This window comes from Neomonachus schauinslandi, chromosome 1 (genome assembly GCF_002201575.2).
Source record: "Neomonachus schauinslandi chromosome 1, ASM220157v2, whole genome shotgun sequence".
Classification (NCBI taxonomy): domain Eukaryota; kingdom Metazoa; phylum Chordata; class Mammalia; order Carnivora; family Phocidae; genus Neomonachus; species Neomonachus schauinslandi.
The window spans coordinates 184,093,670-184,113,105 of record NC_058403.1 but is presented as its reverse complement, the minus strand read 5'-3'; the positions used below and the strand labels follow the sequence as shown (position 1 = coordinate 184,113,105).

At 40.8% G+C, this 19,436-nt stretch overlaps 1 protein-coding gene across 1 annotated transcript in view; it reads left to right on the top strand.

The window, feature by feature from the left end:
- The first annotated feature begins 811 nt into the window (after nt 1–811).
- SYNPR (synaptoporin) overlaps nt 812–19,436 on the top strand; it is a 302,051-nt gene continuing 283,426 nt past the window's right edge. Inside the window, exons 1-2 of the mRNA XM_021695151.1 lie at nt 812–829; nt 964–1,029. Coding sequence (XP_021550826.1) covers nt 812–829; nt 964–1,029 — 84 coding nt within the window. The remainder of the gene's footprint in view (nt 830–963; nt 1,030–19,436) is intronic.

Genomic DNA, 19,436 nt, shown 5'->3' with positions numbered 1-19,436 from the left:
ACGTGGGCATGATAACTTGCTCCTGACCTCACACAGTGACCCCGAGAATTACGCGCCTGGCGCGCCTGGCGCACTGGCCCATATTCAAGATGACTCTGTTCTCCTCTCTCCCCTCTAGCCGCGCCCGGCGGTCCCGATCCTCTCTCCAGGTGCTGGGGAAGGCGCCGCGTTACCCGGTTCCCCGAAGCACCCCCGCACCTGGCGCTGCCTGGCCGAGCCGAGGGCGGTCCCTGAAGCCGTGTGGGAACCGAGGAGTCAACAGGCTTGCTTTGGTGTTCAGAAGTCACCAGACCTCACACACGTCCCCAGGTAAGGGGTGGGTGCCCTTCTATTACCTGCAACCCCTTCTTCAGTCAGGGAACCGCGCTGCGGACGGAACCGGCCGGCTTTTCCTGCCCTCCCGCCCCGAAGTTTCCCCCGAGCCCTAGGGCACGGGTGCGCGCCGCCGAGGCTGCCCGGAGTCCGCGCTCGGCCTCGCCAGCCCCCGGCCCTCCCCTCCCGGCTGCAGCTGGCCAATGGCAGCCCACCCCGGGCGCTCCCCCTCCTGCCGCCTCTCTCCCTCCTCGCCCCCTCCCCGCCGCCCGGCTGCCTCCGCTTGCCGCCCGGGAGCGCAGGAATCGCCGAGCGCACGGCAGTTCGAGCGTTAGCCAGCCCGCGCGGGCCCCGCTCTCGCCGGGCCCCCGCCGTTGCCTGCCCGCCCCGAGCCTAGCCCCTCCGGCGCTTCCCAGAGCGGGGCTTCTGGCCCCGAGGACTGCGCGGCGGTGCCCTTCGAACTTCATCGGAAAGGGAGAAGATTGCGCGCGGGCGAGCGATGGACCCCGTGAGTCAGGTAGGTCGGACCTGGGCAGGGCGGCGGGGGCTGGAGTCCCCGCGGTCCGGAGAGGCGCCGCAGCCCCTTCCTCACGCTATCTCTCTCTCTCTCTCTGTCTCTCTCTCTCTCTCTCTCATCTCGCCCGTCCAAAGCTGGCCTCCGCGGGCACGTTCCGGGCGCTGAAGGAGCCCCTTGCCTTCCTGCGAGCCCTGGAACTGGTGAGTGCGGGCTGTGTGCTGGGGGGGAGCCGGGCAGCGAGCCGTCAGGTGAGGAGAGGTCGGGAGGGACGCCCTCGGCTCGCGGCCGCCGCAGGCCCGGAGTTCGGCCCCAGGGCTTGAGATCTCCCCACTCCAACGGTGCCGTTCCGGGCTGGCGGGGACGGGCTGGAGGGACCGCGCTTGGCGGCGGGAGTGCGGACGGGCTTTTGCAAGAGCTCCGAGGTGTCATCTCACTTCCCAAAGGCACACTCGCAGTGGCTGCTGTCGGGAACCTCCCCGGGAGATGGGGAGGTGGGGAGCTCAGGAGATGGAGTAGCCGCCGCTGGGCTCTCGGCCTCACCTGCTCTTCTGCGGGGGCGGGTGTGTGTGTATTTGGGGGGGGGGGGGTAAAGGCTGGAGAGGAGGGGCTCTATGAAGGCTGGACCTCCACTTGGCCAAGCTCGAAAGTTGATCAGCATGGGGACAGCTCTTCACCCGCCGGGACTGGGATGCTGGAATCGCTGTGGTCAACTGCCCTGCAGGAGCTCCACCGAGGCGCGGTGAGGCTGTGAATGCTGTTGGTGGGGAGAGCAGGACTCTTTCCTTCCCTGTTATAATTTCTCTACCCTGGCCACTCCTCGAGGGCTCTAATGATTTTTCCCAGCAGAACCTCTCCCCAGCCCTCAGTCTTCTGAGAGAGCCCTTAGCTCTCTTCAGCCACTGGGCTCTCCGAAGTATTGTTACTCTTCTGTTTTGTCCCCCTTAAAGAAACAAAACAAAACAAAACAAAAAACCCACTCTGACAGTCCATGGCAACCTATTGACAAGGAATGAGGCACGGAAGCAGTCACTCAGAGGGCCACAGAGCAATGTTAGTGTTGGCTTAGATGATGGTTATTCAGAGTGAAATCTGCAGGTCGCACATTCCCTCTTGCTAGGAGCTCTGAGGGGCAAGCAGACCTCTCTGAACAGGAAGTTCAAAGCCCGTCATGTAGCATTAATCACAGGCCCTACCACTGACTAGCTGGGAAATTATGTAAGAGCATGCTCTGTCCTCCCAGATCTTAGCTCCAAGGGCTAATGTCTGGCTTTGGCTACACAACTGTGGTGCATGTTTGCATGGATGATCCACAGGGTAATCACATTTGCTTGTTTGTGGGCCTGCATAAAAACGCACAAATATATCAATTTGGCATACATCAAGACAACATTTGGAAGGCTTGAACCTTGTTCTGGGATGGCCATTCTAAAAGAATTTTCCCTACAGCCAGGTTAAACAAAACAAGCAGTGCTCACAGTCCATGAAACTTCCGGTCGGGCTTTCTCAGAATTCTGCCCACATTCATTCACTCAGCCATTCAGTAAACATTCTTTGTGCAAGAGCAGAGGTTTTTGAACAAAGTAATAGCTCCATTGCCAAGCCATTGTCTCTCAAAACAAAATTCAAAGAGTTGACATCATTTTCTGATATCTCTTATTGTCTCACCTTGTCACTTACCTGACACGTTAATTTGTATTCTTTTCAGTCCTGTGACAACATTATTTCATGCCAGTACACACTTCACAGCCTCTGCTGGCGTATTTCAAAGTATAGTGAACCTGGATGGATTTGTTTAAAATGCAGACTTCTGGACATCAACTCAAAATATTGGGAAGCTGGGTACCCAGGATTCTGCATTTTAAACAAGCTCCCTAAATAATTCCTATGCACTTTAAACTTGGAGGACTACCACCCTAAGCTATCTAGGTTCCCTCCAAAACTCAAAAGTACTTTTTACCTTCAAGCTCTTGCTGTTTCTCTTCATACTCACACCAGAAGCCTAGGAAAAGTGTTTGGCTTTTAACCTCAGTTTAAATATTACCTGCCTGAGGATTTCTCTCATATTTGTTCCTTTCCCCTTTCTCTATCCAAAATGGAATGATTCACCCCATTCTTTGGGCTTCCATTACATTTTATTCATGAGAATTTATCACACAGCATTATAGTTGTTTTTTTCTTGATGTGTGTGTAGGGGGAGAGAGGAAGGGAAGGAGAGAGGGAAAGAAGGAGAGGAATAGCAGAACATTTATCACACCTAAAATATTTATAGTCTTTTCTCTCTTCTAGGCCTCTAAGGTTCTAAGGTGGAAGAGATTGTGCTTGCAAATCAGTGACTAGCTTTTCATTTATGGAAGAGAACCTGAATAAGGGACCAAAAACAAAAAACAAAAAACAAAAAACAAAAACTTAAAAGGTCATTTAAGTTAGTTGATCTACCTTTTAAAAGAGCTAAGGTAGAAAAATGAGAGCAGAGAGACAGAAGAAGGTTAGTTACTGATAAAGTTTAACAAAGTGGAGAGAGGGAAGGAAAATATATATTACATGTATGCACTGGTATGAGGAGACACTCTGAGGTATCTTTTCTGTAGGAGATGGTGACAATGAGAGAGTGATCTCTTAGACATCAGGAAATTTGTTCTGTTCCTCTCTGTGTTCCCTACTAGTGCCTTTCATAGTACTTGGTAAACAGTAAGTGACCAGCAAAAGGTGTAAATTGATTATGACAGAGCACTAACAATACTCCACTTTCTCCTTTTCTATGGAGAGCAGCTTTAAATTGGTACTCTTTAAGGTCTTTGAACCATAATCCTTTTGTTTTTCAGTATTTATGCTGTAGAAATAAAAGTGTTTATAGAAATATATGTTCAAGGATATTGACTGCAACATAATTTGTAGAGGAAAGAACTGCAAACAATTAGTGAGTCCCTTAGTAGGAAAATTGTTACTGTATAATTCATACATGTTGTGAAATATTATACTGCCATTAAAAAGAATGAGTAATATGCATTGACCTGGAGGTCAGTATATGTAATTGTTTCGATAAAATTATCAAGTGCAAAAAAAATGGGTTTCATTCTTAATATTTGATAAATTGTTAAATGGAAAAAGATGGCTTTCATTCTTTTAATCAACAACTTAATCAGATTTCAAACTAGCGTATCGATCATAATACCATTTTTGTAAAAATAGGAAAAGGGGGGTTGCCTGGGTGACTCAGTCGGTTAAGCATTGGACTCTTGATTTTGGCTCAGGTCATGATCTCAGGGTTGTGAGATTGAGCCCCACGTAGGGCTCTGCACTCAGTGGGGGAGTCTGCTTCTCTCTCTCTCCTCCCCTCCCTCTGCCCTTCCCCACCCCCTCAAGCTTGCACGTGCCCACGGGGACACATTCTCTCTCTCAAGTAAATAAATTTAAAAAAAAATCTTTAGAAAATAGAAAAAGGGAAATATAGTTTGTGTGTGTGTGTGTGAGAGAGAGAGAGAGATTTGTCTGAGCATAGAGAAAAACAAATGTTTACCACTAAATTGTTAAAATTGATTTTTTTCCAAAGGGTGTAATTTGAGGTGCAGTGGGGAGAGGAGAGGGTAAAGGAAAGCTGTGGTATGCAGGAAGAATCATAGACATATCATTTGTCCACAGTTGTGCACATGAGTAATTTAAAAAAAAAACAAACTCGTATTTTGAATGATGTCCTATGGATTGACCAAATGAAGTGGCATTACTTCTAAGGACATTCTCTGCTTTTGGATTTATAGCCTGAGGGGGAAAATGCACTGTATTTATGTGCTCTTTGCTTAGGAAAGGCTCACGGATACAGTAGATTGAAAGTTTAACATATAAAAGTCAGGCCTTCAGGAAAAAGCTTTAGCTAATTTCAAAGACTTTGAGGCAAAACTCCCAATTCTTAATCTCTACTTAAATGAGGGCAGGGACTTCTCACTGTATTTTGAGTCAAACCCCAAATTTAAGGTATAGCATTGATTCCAGTGGTGTTTCATTTATTCCCTGATGATAGAATAGATCCAGCAAATCTCTTAAAACATCATTTGGAAATGGTAAAAAAAATTAAATTTACTCTATTTCTTTTTTATTAAATTTTATTATGTTATGTTAATCACCATACATTACAGCATTAGTTTTTGATGTAGTGTTCCATGATTCATTGTTTGCGTATAACACCCAGTGCTCCATTCAATACGTGCCCTCTTTAATACCCATCACCAGGCTAACCCATCCCCCCACCCCCCTCCCCTCTAGAACCCTCAGTTTGTTTTTCAGAGTCCATCGTCTCTCATGGTTCGTCTCCCCCTCCAATTACCCCCTTCATTTTTCCCTTCCTACTATCTTCTTTTTTTTAACATATAATGTATTATTTGTTTCAGAGGTACAAGTCTGTGATTCAACAGTCTTACATAATTCACAGCGCTCACCATAGCACATACCCTCCCCAATGTCTATCACCCAGCCACCCCATCCCTCCCACCCCCCACCACTCCAGCAACCCTCAGTTTGTTTCCTGAGATTAAGAATTCCTCATATCAGGGAGATCATATGATACATGTCTTTCTCTGATTGACTTATTTTGCTCAGCATAATACCCTCCAGTTCCATCCACGTCGTTGTAAATGGCAAGATCTCATTCCTTTTGATGGCTGCATAATATTCCATTGTATATATATGCCACTCTTCTTTATCCATTCATCTGTCGATGGACATCTTGGCTCTTCCAATAGCTATTGTGGACATTGCTGCTATAAACATCGGGTTGCACATACCCCTTCGGATCCCTACATTTGTATCTTTGGGGTAAATACCCAGTAGTGCAATTGCTGGTTCGTATGGTAGCTCTATTTTCAACTTTTTGAGGAACCTCCATACTGTTTTCCAGAGTGGCTGCACCAGCTTGCATTCCCACCAACAGTGTAGGAGGGTACCCCCTTTCTCCGCATCCCCGCCAACATCTGTCGTTTCCTGACTTGTTAATTTTAGCCATTCTGACTGGCGTGAGGTGGTATCTCACTGAGGTTTTGATTTGGATTTCCCTGATGCCGAGCAATGTTGAGCACTTTTTCATGTGTCTCTTGGCCATTTGGATGTCTTCTCTGGAAAAATGTCTGTTCATGTGTTCTGCGCATTTCTTGATTGGGTTATTTGTTCTTTGGGTGTTGAGTTTGATAAGTTCTTTATAGATTTTGGATACTAGCCCTTTATCTGATATGTCATTTGCAAATATCTTCTCCCATTCTGTCGGTTGTCTTTTGGTTTTGTTGACTGTTTCTTTTGCTGTGCAAAAGCTTTTTATCTTGATGAAGTCCCAATAGTTCATTTTTGCCCTTGCTTCCCTTGCCTTTGGCGATGTTTCTAGGAAGAAGTTGCTGTGGCTGAGGTCGAATTTCTTAGACTTACTTTGAAACACTAAGTTTGTAGCATCCACTGATCACTTATTTTGCTACCAATTCTTTACAGTAGAGGACTTTGGCCTTCTTCTTATTCTTTTTTTTTCTTTTTAAAAATATTGTCAGCACATTCTTTCTTCTCTCTACTATTTATAAGGCTGTGAATATACACCTGTGAATTTATGTGTAATGGAATGTGGAGACCCCAACACATCTATGTCCTCCAGGACCAGAATTGATGCAGATATAAGGACATCAAAAGGACTTCAACTCTGCAAATGATATTTGGCATAGTCCTCTAATAACATGATATTGCAGGTCCAGATTCTGTCCCTCTAGAAATAACTGCTAGGTCAAATTGCCTGATTCCTCTGATTCTTATTCTTTGACATCCATCTCAAATTTTGCTATACCATTTCTGCAACAATGCTGGACTTCACATTTCCATTCTGCCTTCACAAAGGAGATCAGCTAATCCAGAGATGCAGTGTGTCTGATATATTAGCTGTAGAGGTACTACTTTATTTAAATGAAGGCACCTGCCTTGCATAATCTTCATCCCTGAATCTAAATTCTAAACTATGTTTTTCAAACAAACATTATTCTGCTTACTTGATATTAATAGCATTTAAATTCATGTTATTGATAATAACAAAATAAAGCAATAACATAATTAATGTGATATGATATGATATATAATATAATATATCACCATTTTAAACCCTTAATGAGAAAGGTAAGAAGAGCTACCTTTCTCATGCAAGTTTCATATGAGGGACTGTATTTTAGTGCTTTCAATACATCATTATGTCAAATCTATATGACTAACATTTCCATTTCACCATGAAGCTCAGGGATGTTAAATAACTCATCAAGAACAAAATTGTAAGAAATGGCAAAGCCAAGATTTGAGCACTCTCACTCCAAACTCCAAACTGTCTTCTCTTAAATGGTATACTTTTTTGCTTCCTTCAGTGTGGCAGGCACCTGCTGTACCTTATCCCTAATCCTTGAAGAGATGGTAAAAGGCAGATACTATCCTATTTTGCAATATTTATCTCACCCACTAAGATATATTTTTGAAACCTTTTCTGAAAATGCCAAGGAGTGTTTGCATGTAGAGATGAACATAACATACATCAGTTGTCTTTTATATTATTTTATTTTCTGTTGGTTATTAATTAACCAAGATAGAGTTAGTTCTAATTAAAAATTAGTATCTTTTCATTTAAAATATGTAGAAAAAGACTATGATTATCAAGCCAATAATTTAATCTCATTTTATGGTCTTTTTCTCTATTTTCTTAAAAAAATCTGTGTGCATGAGTCAACAGCTCTTTCTTTTCCCTAAGTATAAACAAGACAGGGAATTCTAACATACAAGTTATTTAAATTATGAGCAGCAATCTGTCATTGAGGGTCTGATGTAATTTCAAAGCTACATTAATGTGGATTTAATTATAACTTTCTAGCCTCTCAATTAGTGACAAAAATCATATGCAATTAGAATATGAATCAATAAATACACTTTTCATTAAAGAGCAACTCCCCAGTATGGTAATGGAGTCATCACTTAATGCATTTCCAAGTTTATTAGGACAGTTGGTGTTTGGCCCCACAAAGACAGAAACAAAGTGAAATGTATTACTTATGGATTTGAATCCTGATTTTATTCTTCACTAACATGGTGAACTTGGACAAGTGATTTAACTTCATTTGCTTCATTTTTCTCATCTATAAATTGGATTGATATGGTTCCTCCTTCAAAGAGTTACCCTAATGATTAAATGACTTAATGAAAGTAAACCTCTTTGCACAGTGCCTGGGCTATAAAAAGTGCTCAACAAATTATGAAGGTGGTGGTGCTGATGATGATAATGATGATGATGATAATGATGATAATGATTTGGGTGATTCTGGGGATGATGAAAAAGGAGAAAGTAAAAATCCATCAGAAGGTAATTTAGAACATTATGGCAACCTCTTGCAAGTTAGGGTCTTGGCAAAATTCTGATGTAGAAAATCTGTATTCACTTTGCATGTACCTCTTGGAGTCCCTCTACCTATATACCATACTGCCATGGTTGTTTTGTTTTGTTTTGTTTGTTTGTTTGTTTTCCATAGCATAAGTGACTCTCCAGGGACTTGCCCTTGGAGTATCTGCATGTCAAAGAACATTGCAGAGAGGCAAGGAATAGGTTTCATGAAAGAATTACAGGCACTTGGTTCTCAGGAGTTTTTTTGTTGAGGTGCAGGGAGAGACTTTTCCTAATCTTTCTCAAATCATAATCTATAGACATTGCTTATGTTTAGAAGAGCTACATGTATCCAACTGAATTCTCCAGGTTGTAGATGAAGGTCCTGATAGGATCCTCAGTCACTTCCTAACCACACCCTAATACCCAGCCACACCTGGCACTTGGGAGTCTCCCAGGTAGGAACAGGGTAGGAATCCTGCCCTCATGCTCGAGTAGAGACATTATTCTTAGCTCTGTGTTCCCCCAGAGGATTTATACCTCTTCCTGATCCAGGTAAGAAAAAAAAGGGTAATGTGTTAATAGAAAAAAATAATAGTCTCTAAGGAATGTGTGTAGAAAACCTTGACTTTCCTTTGAGTCTTCATCTTCTGCAGGCATATATTTGACTTTGGCTGTATTTGTAATTATTCTTGTTCATTCTATTAGGTTTGCCTTTCTTTGAGAACCTGTTTCCTCACGTGAATAGTGGGGACAATATCTCTTGCTTCTCACAGTTGTAAATTTTAAGTGAGATCAAGCATGTAAGACACTTTGTAAACTACTAATGTCCTCCAAAGTAAAGATAATTGGGATCATGATGATGGTCATGATAAAGAATCACTTTTTTTCCAGTCTAAGTGACCCTGGACAACATAAGATAATTGCCCTAGTGTGAAGGTTGAGACGTGAAGTGTGAGTGCCTTATCTCTGCTCCCGGAGTAGCTGAGTCCTTCCCAACACCAACCACCCTCTAAGCCTCTGCTCATGTCTCTTTGACCTCTTTGGAACATACAAGAAAAAATGATGCTGCCCATTGAAACTGATGCCTCATCAAAACTTGGCGGAGGTCCATCCTCACCCCTTTTAGCTCTCATACTGAAATCCAGTTTCTTGCTCTGTACACATTTCACATTTCCTAGATGTTTTGGAGGACTGGTGATGGTTTCTTGCTGATCTGATGGACTTTTGCACATGTCTCTTCCTCTGCATTTAATACTACGGTTCTCTTCTCACCCAGCCCCATTTAGCTGGCAAATTCCTCTTGTCCCATCAGGTGTCAGCTTAGATGTCACTTCTTTTGGGAGGACCTCTCTGAGTAGGCAGGTCCCACCAGTAGTCAGCCTCCTGTTGGCTCCCCGAGCACATTCTTTAATGACTTGTTTGCATTTTAGCTTCCCAGCCATACTAAAGGCTCCATGAAGACAAGGATATTGTTTGTCTTGTTCATCAGTACATTCTAAGTATCTAACACAGTGCTTGACACATAGTAAGAACAACTCCAGGGACACTTACAAATCCCATCAAAACATCTGGCAGTATGTATTAGTAGACTGAATAAATGAATCTTTGAGAACACATTGGATGTGGTGTAAATTCCCCTTCATGATCTTCATTGTGAAGAGGAATTGTAAGGACTCCTACAGACATAATTGTTTAGCTGTTACTCTTGGTTGTGGAGGAGAGTAACTCACATAAACAGACTCAACTGTTAAAGGAAAGAGGTCAGTTGTAGGCATACTCACTGCACAATAACGGAGGTGAATTCTTACAGCAGTAAAAGTATGAGGACTGAAACAGGCACAGGTCTCATGTCTTGAGTTCAAGGCAATGAGTAGAACTGCCTTCCCAAGAGTGCTGCCATTATTGTGTTTTGACCACCATCCTGCTTGCTCTCTTTGTGTGTTCACTTTCTCTTCCCATTTAGCTTATTCTTTCCCTGATTCTAATCTAATGTCCTAAGAGAAAGAATATGATTGGCTTAGCTAATAATTTTTTTCAGTGTGGACACAACTCTCAGCCCCAGGCCATATCAGGTCATGGATTGGCTGCCCATGGATCGAATGCCTACCACTAGTTATTGTCGTAGCCTGAATAAAAAGGATCCTGAGATTCAAAACATGTCTCCCAAGATTATTCTTTCAGGGGAAGAGTGGAAGCAATAATTCTTGCAGTCATAGGCACTTTAGGCCCAGTGAGGTTTACATGTGGAAGAATAAATAATTTTTTTTTCATGAGTACATCTTTGATTAAGGTAGCACTAGCAGTTTTCTCAAGTATTGCATCTTTGAGATCTGGGACCAGAATTCCCGGAATAAATGACTTTTTTTTTTTCATGAGTACATCTTTGATTAAGGTAGCACTAGCAAATTTTCTCAAGTATTGCATCTTTGAGATCTGGGATGAGAATTCCCAGAATTCTCTATGATGAGATCCTTTGGTGGATTTACATTGGTGATATGATTCGAGGGGTGTACCTTTGGCCCTTCAGCACACAGGGCTCCATGAGCTTGTGCCATCTTGTTTATCACCTCTTTCTGAAAGGAATGATGAGGTTTTGCCTGTGATTAGATAATCCATTTGTGAAGGAAAATGTATTCCCTCCAACCGCATGCACTTCATCTTTATTCATATATGGGTAGGTTAATTGAGCGCTGGCCCTTAATGTTAGAAGACTAATTACTACATCAATTATTTCTTGTGTTTATTCATGTGGTAGAAAACAGAAACACACTAATGTGTACTTTTTTTTAAGTTTAATATTCTTACCCCAATTAAATTTTTTGTTCTGCATATTTACTCATGGAAGAGTCATTAGCTTGCCTGGTGTGGTAGGTGCTGTTTGAGGGAGGGGAGGAGAGGAATTGGTTGACAAGCAAGAATCACTGTGGGAAAAGGCAGCATGGGGCTTGAAGGAGCATGGGCTTTGGCATGAGCCTTATGCTGGAAAACTGGCTCTTCTTTCCAGCCATTGGAAGTGGAGCTGACTACATAATCATGCTGCTCCTCAGGGTCTGCAGCCATCAAAGGAAGAGCATTAGAGTCACGTCTTTTGGATGCCAGTAGGGTTAAGTAATTTAATGTTTGCAAAACCCCCAGCAGAATGTCTGGTCCATACTAAGGCTTCCTAACTGTATCTAAGGAAGAGATTGTTAAACATGATGGTATGTTATCGACAAATGCATTTAACATTTCTAGCACAGTATAAACATAAAGTTTGCTCAATTTATTATTGCCTTATCATTTCTATTATCTCTCTATTGGGAGAACATTGTGAGATGATAATAAAATATATACAAGTAATAGGAATACTAATACGTAGAGACAAGCACTTTACTAAATGCTATAGTGATAGAGCCAGAATTTGAACCCGGTCAATTGGATGCCAGATTCCTTCATCTTAATCATTTTTCTATGTTACCTCTCATTAACAGTGATCACTCATTGCCCCCAGCTCTTAAAATTAAATGCTTTCTCCAGTGAACACGGTAAGAACAATATATATCATTCCTTCTTAAAGTCATGTCTTCTCAATCCCAGTTCAGGTCCCTTTTTACTCATGCTGCCAGAACACAAACAAAATTTCAGTACCCCCCCCCCCCATAATGACTAGGAATGTCCAGACCCACTCAGGAACTTTTCTACTCCTCAAAAATACTCCTATTCCCTGAGAAAATTTTACTGATCTTGTGTATCTTTTTCTAACAAAATCTTTATTCACTGATCTATTGTATAAAGATATTCAAGTTCAGGAATGTGTTGTGAAAACATGCTTATGAAGTTTCTATAGAATTCAGAAAGGATCTGGATATGAAGATGTGAAGACTTAAATTCTTTTTTAGACACCTGATAAATTACTCAAGTCAAATAGGTTCAATCATGGATGCAGAAGGAGCAAACAAATTTTGTCTGTCCTTTGTGTGTATGTGAGCAGCCATTCTTTGGATTTGTTGTTTTGAAGGATTTGTGTGCCAAATAAAAAGACATACCCCTTTGGCTTTAACAAGAAATGCTCACATATCCATCTGGTCTACCATGAGACTGCCTGGCTGTGCTCTCATGCCCTTAATTCACCTGACGGTTGCACCTGATAGACAGTTGGCATTCCCCCTGGGCTCCTTCCTGAAGCTGGGAATCCAGAAGAATTGAGAAAGCAGAAGGGTTAGATTGGAAGAAAGAGTGATACCAGGAAGTTACTAGGCATGAGCCCATGATCTGAGTGAAGAATGGAGATCCCGGAGATATTTAAACTGAAAAATGGGATAGCTGGATGAGTAAGGATTATGATGATGACTTGGAGTGTGTTGGCTTTAGAGCCACAAGCTTGGGTTCAATTGCAGAACTTGGGTGTGTTCATGGGCAAATGAATTTTACTGAGCCTCCAATTTCTAGGGATTTTACCTACATCAAAAATATGTTTACATGATACAAATGAATTAATGCCTGAAAAACTTTGGATGAATCCCTTCATCTCCTTGAGCTGTAGAAATGGGATAATATCCATAACACAGTGCTTTGGAATAAAATGAGCTAATATGCATGAAAGTTCCTATCAGAGGGCTCAATAAATGTTGACTGTCGCTGATTATAGAAAACGAAAGCTCAGGTATCCAGGGAATCTTTCCTGTAAGTGCCATGCCTGATGCATTACCCTTAATGTTCATCTCTAGCTGCAGCTGTTTGAGGAAAGGGGGGAGGCTTATTTGCATGTTTCATAATCCTCTACTAGAATTTATATAAGAACTTTTGTTGCCAGAATCACATTGCGAATTCTATTTATGAAACAGTTGAAAGCAAAAGCACAATTATTATATATGAATTTGGAATTTATCTTGAAAGACATGTACTTCATTGGTTTAAAAAAAGGAATATGTGTGAAATTCTTAGTGGTATTAACTCTAGCTATTCTAGGGGAAACCACTAAGTTTACCAGTCACAGTAGGTAAATTTGAAGTGTAAATATTATACTTTCTCTTCTTTTAAAGTTACTTTAAATTGCTGGCTGATATGTGTGTCTTTTAATGTCTGGCTTTATTTGCTACATTTCCCTCATTTGGTAACAGAGAGAATACTTGGGTTTGACTGTCAGCTCTGTAACTGACAGCTGTGTGACCTTGGACGTGTTCCTTACCCTCTCTGGTCCTTTCATATTTATACCAGTGAAAATCATAATGACTAGCAGGTGAACTACTGTGTTCATTAAACGAGATAACATATGCAAAGTGTGATGACACATAGCAAGCATTCAATAAATACTTATTCTCTTTCCTTTTTTCCCCCCGGAATATGTTTTACTGTCAATGTGTAGAAGTAATAAATTGGAAAATTCACAAGTGTGAGTTTTTTTTTCTAGATGTTCCTAGATATTTTGCCTCCCACCCTCCCTCTCACTCCCTCTCCCTCTCTTTTTAATACATGCACACATGCATTCTTCATACTGAAGGCCATAAAGATCAGGTCTATCTAACCCAAATGAGTTCGAGTGAGATAGTAAAATTTGGCAGGTATGGTTGGCAAGGAAAGAATGATTAGACTGGACTGTCAAGTCCGAGATCAGTGTCCCAGACACATTGGAGCCCCAGGCTGCCTGCAGGCTTTGGCAAGGTGACCATGAATTTGTGAAGCTGTTTTCCAAAGCTCCCATACATAGTGGGAGTTCAATGTGATGGCTATAAAGAAATGATCTCTTGCTAGGTGTCAGCTGTATATCTCAGTGCTACCTACATTATATACATAATTTCATTAATACCTTACATTCACCTTATAAGGTTCACTTGCCCAAAGTTACAGAAATTATAAGTAAATGACGAAAGGAGGATTTCAAGCCATGTCTATCTGACCCCCTGCCTCCTTCTGTGCCTGCCATGATCTAAACATACTGGGTATATATGTATTCTAGGTGGATTTTTTTGACATGTTATTTAGAGCCATTTTATTCATAAGTAATATATTTATTAATTTAAAATAAAAACCATTAGTAAATAAAAATTACCCAATGTCCTTCTACTGAGAGATAACTAATGTTGATATTTTGAAAAATGTTTATGTTCATATAACTTTTTTTCCTGCAAAAATGATATGTTAGTTTGGTAGGGCTGACATAACAAAGCACCACAAACTGGGTGGCTTAAACAAGAAAAATTTATTGTCTTACATTTCTGGAGGCTAGAAGTCCAAGACAAAAGTGTGGATAGGTTTGGTTCTTTCTGAGAGCCTTAATGGACAGTCTGTTCCATATCTCTCTCTCCTAGTTTCTGTGGTTTGCTAATGATCTTTGGTGTTCCGTAGCTTGTAGATAATACACTGCCTCAATTTCAGCCTCTGTCTTCACATGGTGTTCTATTGTCTATGTCTAAATTTATCCCTATTTATATGACACCAGTCATATGGCATTATAGCCCATCCAACTACAATATGACTTCATCTGAACTAATTACATCTGCAATGATCCTGTTCCCAAATAAAGTCACATTCTGAGGTACTAGGGGAAAGGACTTCAACATATGAATCTTGGGTTGGGGGTGTGGGGGATGGACACAATTCAACCCATAACAAATAGGTTCTTAGAATAGGTACTGTTTTGTCACCTGTTTTGTTCCCCTTAATATATCATGAATGTATTTCCATGCCACTAGATAAAATGTCTTTCTCCATAATTTTTATGGCTATATATTATCACACTGTATTTCTGTCCTTGGAAATTATTTAACTTATTTCTAATTTATGCACTTTTCCAATGTGTATTTATAATACTTTTAACCTCCAAAAACCAACCCCTCCTTCAAGGTAACTGGTTAGTATACTTCTGTTATTACTTGCTTAATTTCTAGATGTAGAATTTCTGGTTCAAAAGGTTATATGTTTTTAAGGTGTTTGAAACAATTGTCCTGCAATGAGGTGGCCCGAGTGTGGGCATTATCATTTAAATGTTTTCCAACTTTATAGATGAAAGTGAAATCTTGATTATGTACTTTAATTATGCATTGAAGTTGCATATTTTTAATAAGATTGTTTATATTCTTATTTTCTTTTGGAAATATTTTAATGAACAGAATAGATTTGTAAAGCCATAGCTGAGAGTACCAAACTCATGGTGCTATTCAGGTGGACTTTTATATAAGCCGCTGCCTTAAACTTTTCTAGGTCATTGTACTACTCCACCATTTGGAAATTATTTAGATTGCTATATTCTGACCTGGGTAGAGAGGCAAATACTAAGCCATTCTTTCTCTGAATTATTATATAAGAATAGATTTATGTAATTTTTAGAATGCCAGAAATAAATACTATTATTATAAATCCTTTATAATATAGTTTTATAATATGAATTTACTATTCTATTTGCATCTTATTTATATTATTAATGTTAAACTTATTTATTATAAGTGACTTATTATTTTTCTTTAAATGATACTCATAAGTGTTGACCCATATTCAGTACCTTTCTGAAATGTGAAGCTCATGTATATGTATGTAGTGACTCATGTATACAAATTTATGCCATACCTTCTTCAGGTTTGAGACACTTGGAACATTAATAATTCTTTGGAGGGAAAGGCAGAGTGGATAGAATGTTACTGCATCATCTGAGGAATCCTGGGTCATATCTGGCTCTTGATTGTAGAAAGCCTTATCGATAAAGTAAAATAAATTCAGCAGCTGCCTGATGCCAAGGACATTTATGTCCTCTCTTTCTTGGATCACATTCTAGACCACACTTGCTATCAACAGCATTAACATTATAGATGCACTCTGCCTGTGACTTACATATGGCTATTCTGGGCCACCTTCGCCTCCCTGTGCATTAAAATAACAGCTGTTATCATTCATTGTATACTTACTGAGCTCTAGGCACGGCACTAAGTGCTTTCTGCATGTTATGCCCTTTAATTCTAACAGCCTGTTTGAATGTATGCATCATTATTTTCCTATGTTTAAGCAAAGAATCTGATCCTTAGAAAAACAAATAATGTTTAAGTGTGTACAGCTGATAATAGAAGAGCTGAGATTTGAACCCAGGTATTCTGTGCTTAAAAAGACCCTGTGTGCTTAACCTAGCAGTAAGAGAGGAAGAAAAGTTCTGATTCTCTCCCAGGGACCAGCTCCCTATGGGAAGAGCCATCCTAGCCAACAGGTCTGCCCTCCACAGCTGTAAGTGAACCAAGGTTACACCTGAAGGGCCAGCCCCACCATTTAGCCAGACAACTTGTACCTGTCAGGGAAAAATCCACCAAGGTAGTGATTTGACTGAACCTACTTATTTGTCTCTATTAGGTGGTAAATTCCATGATGGGCAGGCAGAGAAACATTCTAAGTTCTCTTTGCAGTTCAAAGCCAAGTACTTTTTTTAAGTGGTTTTGTTTGTTTGTTTGTTTTTTTTTGAGTCTACTTGATAAAACAATAAATGAAAGGATGGTTTTGATTTGCTTTGAACTGATCTCATTTGATCTTCTCTTTATTTTATTTGTGTAAATTAGAACCACAGTTGCCTTGGCAAATGATAGAAATATACTTAGAAAGACCCATAGGCCTGGATGCTTCCTGCCTTTTCAGTTTGTCAATAATTTCTCTGCCACCCTTTAAATGATCCCCATCTGCTTGTAAAAATACAAAGATCCTTAAGATTGTCAATCTTTGTTTTATTGATTTGTTTTGGGAGACACTCAGTTTCTTCTCCCATATTGGTTTACCTGCCTTTGAAGAACACAGGAAACACGCTAAGGCCTTGGCTGGTAAATATTGGGGCCAGAAAGCTACCCAGGTCTGCTGGGGACCAGGCAGATAATGTGTGAGGAAGCAGGAAGCAGGCAGCTGTAAGAGGCAACACTAGTAACAAGAGGTGTTCACACATTGGAACATGGATTTCTACTTAGAGGAACAGTTGCCTCTTCACCAGGCGGTTCTTGCTGGGTGGGACCACAGACCCATTGTGTCCAGATACTTCCACTTTTCTTGAGAAAACAGAAATACGGATTTTGGTGCTAATCTTGGGCAGTTTTAATGGAGGAGGTGTCTCCCATTTTTCAGACATTGTAAGAGCCATGTTTTCAGAACAAATAAAGCATGGCTGAATTGTGAGTATGGCCCACAGTCTCCAGCTTGTTCTCACTGCACCACAGTGTCCCGGCACCCTGGAGGCTTTGTCTCTGCACCCCCAAGGACCTGGCCTAGTTCTCTTCTTGTACAGGAGGTTTTCAGAAGCCATTTATCTGATGGATGAATGAGAGCTTTGGTGTTCAGAAATTAACCCTAAGTTGGGGTTTTTGAAATGATGGAATTTAGTGAGTCCACAGGTCCCTTTTGCCTTTCCTCAGATAAGATAAAAAAATGTTTCACTAGGTATAAAAAGCATGTAAATAGAGGAGCTATTCTTTTTTTTTTTTTTAAAGATTTTATTTATTTATTTGAGAGAGAGAGAATGAGAGACAGAGAGCATGAGAGGGAGGAGGGTCAGAGGGAGAAGCAGACTCCCCGCCGAGCAGGGAGCCCGATGCGGGACCCGATCCCGGGACTCCAGGATCATGACCTGAGCCGAAGGCAGTTGCTTAACCAACTGAGCCACCCAGGCGCCCATAGAGGAGCTATTCTTGGGCCACAATCTTGATGGAATGGAGGTAGCGGCTCATAGTGTTAGAGTAGGCAGTTAGTTATGATCTGTAACCTAATCCTACTTAGGATACCAGGAGGCCAGCAAGGAGGAAGTCATGGCCACCTATTGGGAAAGGCAGAGGCCTGTCCTGGCAGCACTCCACAAAAAGCCAGATCAAACCAGATAGGCCCAAGGTGGCAGGTGCCATGACAGAAAACCCCTGACTAAATTAGGAAGAACAAGCGGGAAACCCCACCTTCCACCCCAGTTAATGAATATTCCACCCTCTAGTGAACAACTGTCCATAAAAGATAGAAATCCAACCCTCAGTGTGCTCGCTCCCTCTCTCCTACCTCTCTGTCTCTCTTTCACTCTCACATATCTGTATTCTTGCTTTAACAAACATTCCCGCTTGTGTCGCTCATCCACTGTGTTGTGTGTCTGTCCTTGAATTCTTTCTCATGACAAGACCAAGAACCTTTGGTGACACCTTTAGGATGGCCAGGAGGACCCTGCAACAACATTGGCAATATAGGGTGAGTTAGTAATACAGCTCCGGGTACTGGATAAGGTATTGAGAAGAACTGAATTTCTCAGTCAACCAGTGTAATCTCAAAGAATTCTGTTCATAAAAAGTGCAGTTTAATTATTTGTAGTTTAAAGAATCAATGAATAAATGAATCCTAATGGAAGGGGATTCTGAATATTTATGTATATTAGGACTGTCCAAAAGGATATTCTGCAATAATGGAAAGGTTTTTATATTCACTGTCGTATACAGTAGTCACTAGCTACATGTGACTACTGAGTACTTGAACCTAAAGAACTGTGTTTTTTATTTTATTTATATTTAATTAATTTAAATTTAAATAGCTAGTAGTGGGGCACCTGGCTGGCTCAGTTGGTTAAGCATGCGACACTTGGTTTTGGCTCAGGTCATGATCTCATGGATTGTGGGATCCAGCCCCACTTGGGGCTCTGTGCTCAGTGGGGAGTCTGCTTGAAATTCTCTCTCTCTGCCTCTCCACTCACTTGTATGCTCTCTCTCATAAATAAATAAATAAATAAATCTTAAAAAATAAATTTAAATAGCTAGTAGTTACCATATAAGTAGCTAGTGGTTACCACATTGTACAGCATAGTGGAGAGATTTAGCCCATCCTTCTGGTTTACAAGGGGAGTTTGCTGAACTTCAGTAAATAACTTAGGTAGAGACTGACTTATGTAGCAGAATGTAGTTATTGTGAAGTGGCTGTGTTCTTTAGAACTTTCATTTTTACATTTATTGTTCAGTACACCTCACACAGTGTGGGTGGCAAGGAGTTTTTCAAACCAACTTGTAGAAGTTTGTTAGACTCTGGATTTTCCAAATTTTACCATTCTTTGGGTTATACTTTTTATGCATTTTATATATTTTCATATGTTTATGAATTTTATACATTTACACATCCATTTTATTCATTGAAAGATTAGACAAACTGAAACTTTTTCTATTTGCCCCTGATATGAAGCAAGATGACAGTTTTCAAAGTTTGCACTAATTTGTTAGCACAAGAATATCCCATAATAATAGGATTTTTTTAAAAAAGATTTATTTATTTATTTGA